Below are 2,055 nucleotides of genomic sequence, written 5' to 3' on the forward strand. Positions count from 1 at the left end.
ATGTCGGGCTCCCTGGACCAAGACGTCTTCTGCTACCCCCATCTGAACTCCTCGTGCAGAAAGCCCACACACCCGTACGTGGAGGCCATGCTCATATATGTGCTGCTGTCCTGCGTCTCCCTCATCACGGTGGCTCTCAACCTGCTCGTCATCATCTCCATCGCTCATTTCAGGTTAACCCCAGACTCTGTTGTAAATGTGAAGTAACAGCTTTTGATGTCGTCGTTCCAAACAGGGCAAACAGGAGTGGTTTTGTTGCACTTCTGGTTTTATTTGCAGACTTGACTCATCTCCATGTGAACATGTAAAACACTAAACTCATATTCTCACTGTCATATTAATGTGTTCTCAGGCTAGTGGCTCATATGTTTATGTAAGAATATTATTACAAATGTACGGCACTATTTCTGTTTTCTTTTGCTTGTTTAGTCGCTGATTTGTGAAGGAACATGTTTGTGACCAGTGGTGGATGGTAATGAAGTACAAGTTGTAAAGTACTGTACTGAAGTAGAATTTGTAAGTATCTGTACTTTACATGAGTATATTTTACAATGGATACTTTTTACTTTTACTTCACTACATTTTTGAACAGTACTGTAAAGTAAAAAGTACTTTTAATATGATTTGAGTGGTTATTTTTACCATGTTTGACTAAAGGTTTAGAGTTCAAGCTTCGGCTTTGAACAAACAAAAATAAATACACAAAATTCATGAGAAAAAAACAAAACAGAAATTGATTTGTTATGATTCAATGACCTAAATATGTATCATTTTGAATCAATGTCATTACAACTAACAAGACATGTGTGAAATACTTTTACTTTTTAGTCTTAAACTACTATTTGTAAATGAGTACTTAAATATTTTTACTTAAGTAGATTTTTTTTGTCTATCTATCTGTACTTTTACTTCAGTAACAAATTTAAGTACTGATGTGATTCATAATAAGTCAAAATGGCTTGGACCAAACTGTTTTTTTATTTTAATATCTGAAAGGAGCATTTACATCGAAAGCTGCTGGAATCTCGGCGACATCGTTTGCAGCTCCTATTACCTCATCGATTACATCATCACGTCCGCCTCCGTGGCCAACATGGTGCTTATATCTGTCGACCGATACATCGCCATATGTGACCCTTTAAACTACCACACTAAAGTCACGATGAAAAGGACAAAGTCATGTATTTTACTGTGTTGGCTTCTGTCCGTCGTTTACAGAATGGTCATAATGCACGATCAGCTGAAACACCCAGGTATGTCCAACACTTGCGCTGGAGAATGTGTGGTCATAATTCATTTCATATCTGGTGCAATAGATCTCGTGTGCACATTTGTCATTCCCATCCTCATCATAATCGTCTTATATTTGAGGGTTTTTGTGGTGGCCGTGTCCCAAGCTCGTGCCACGCGCTCCCATATTTTATCCGCAAACATGCCGCAGATGGGGAACGTGACCGCAAAGAAAAAAGAGCTTAAAGCGGCTGGGACTTTAGGCATAGTTGTGGTTGTTTTTTTGGTCTGTTTCTGTCCCTACTACGTCCCCAGTCTGTTGGGCGAGGACACTGCAGTAGATGCTTCCTCAGTGGACGTTGAGATATGGCTGGCGCATTTTAATTCATGTCTGAACCCTGTCATCTATGCCTTTTTCTACCCGTGGTTTAGGAAGTCAATCAAACTCATTCTGACAATGCAGATAGTCAAACCTGGATCTAGAGACTGGAAAATGTAAAGAGTGAATCTGTCATTTGTCACGATCATCACTTCATCGACTTGTCGTTAAAAACATATGAAACAATCATTTTTGATGGTCAGTTTTATCGTGGGGACTTTTTCTTTGTCCTAGTGGAGAAAACTGTGTTACTTTTCTGTTCTATAGTAAGAACTGAGCTTTTAGAGGGTTATAAATAACTCATTTTAGACACAAACGAACTAAGAATTTCATTATGTTGTTTATTTATTGCAGTTATTGATTTTTAACAATATTGATGATTTAGAATAGTTTATGTGGTTTAAATCTGCTCTCGGGTTTTTGTGTCAGTGGTATAAATGCGTTTC

The 2,055-nt window shown here is 38.2% G+C and overlaps 1 protein-coding gene across 1 annotated transcript; it reads left to right on the forward strand.

Moving 5' to 3' along the window:
* Window positions 1–1,729, forward strand: LOC117389472 (trace amine-associated receptor 13c-like). Its single transcript, XM_055230713.1, has 2 exons — window positions 1–198; window positions 950–1,729. The coding sequence occupies exons 1-2, from the start codon at window positions 1–3 to the stop codon at window positions 1,727–1,729; spliced, it is 978 nt and encodes a 325-aa protein (XP_055086688.1).
* The last annotated feature ends 326 nt before the right edge of the window (window positions 1,730–2,055 follow it).

This window comes from Periophthalmus magnuspinnatus, chromosome 21 (genome assembly GCF_009829125.3).
Source record: "Periophthalmus magnuspinnatus isolate fPerMag1 chromosome 21, fPerMag1.2.pri, whole genome shotgun sequence".
Lineage (NCBI taxonomy): Eukaryota > Metazoa > Chordata > Actinopteri > Gobiiformes > Gobiidae > Periophthalmus > Periophthalmus magnuspinnatus.

Excerpts from the sequence above, each read along its gene's own strand:
- LOC117389472 (XM_055230713.1), top strand. The coding sequence starts at position 1 with ATGTCGGGCTCCCTGGACCAAGACGTCTTCTGCTACCCCCATCTGAAC. Across the intron at positions 199-949 it reads CCCCAGACTCTGTTGTAAAT|TCAAAATGGCTTGGACCAAA; the intron begins GTGAAGTAACAG and ends ATTCATAATAAG.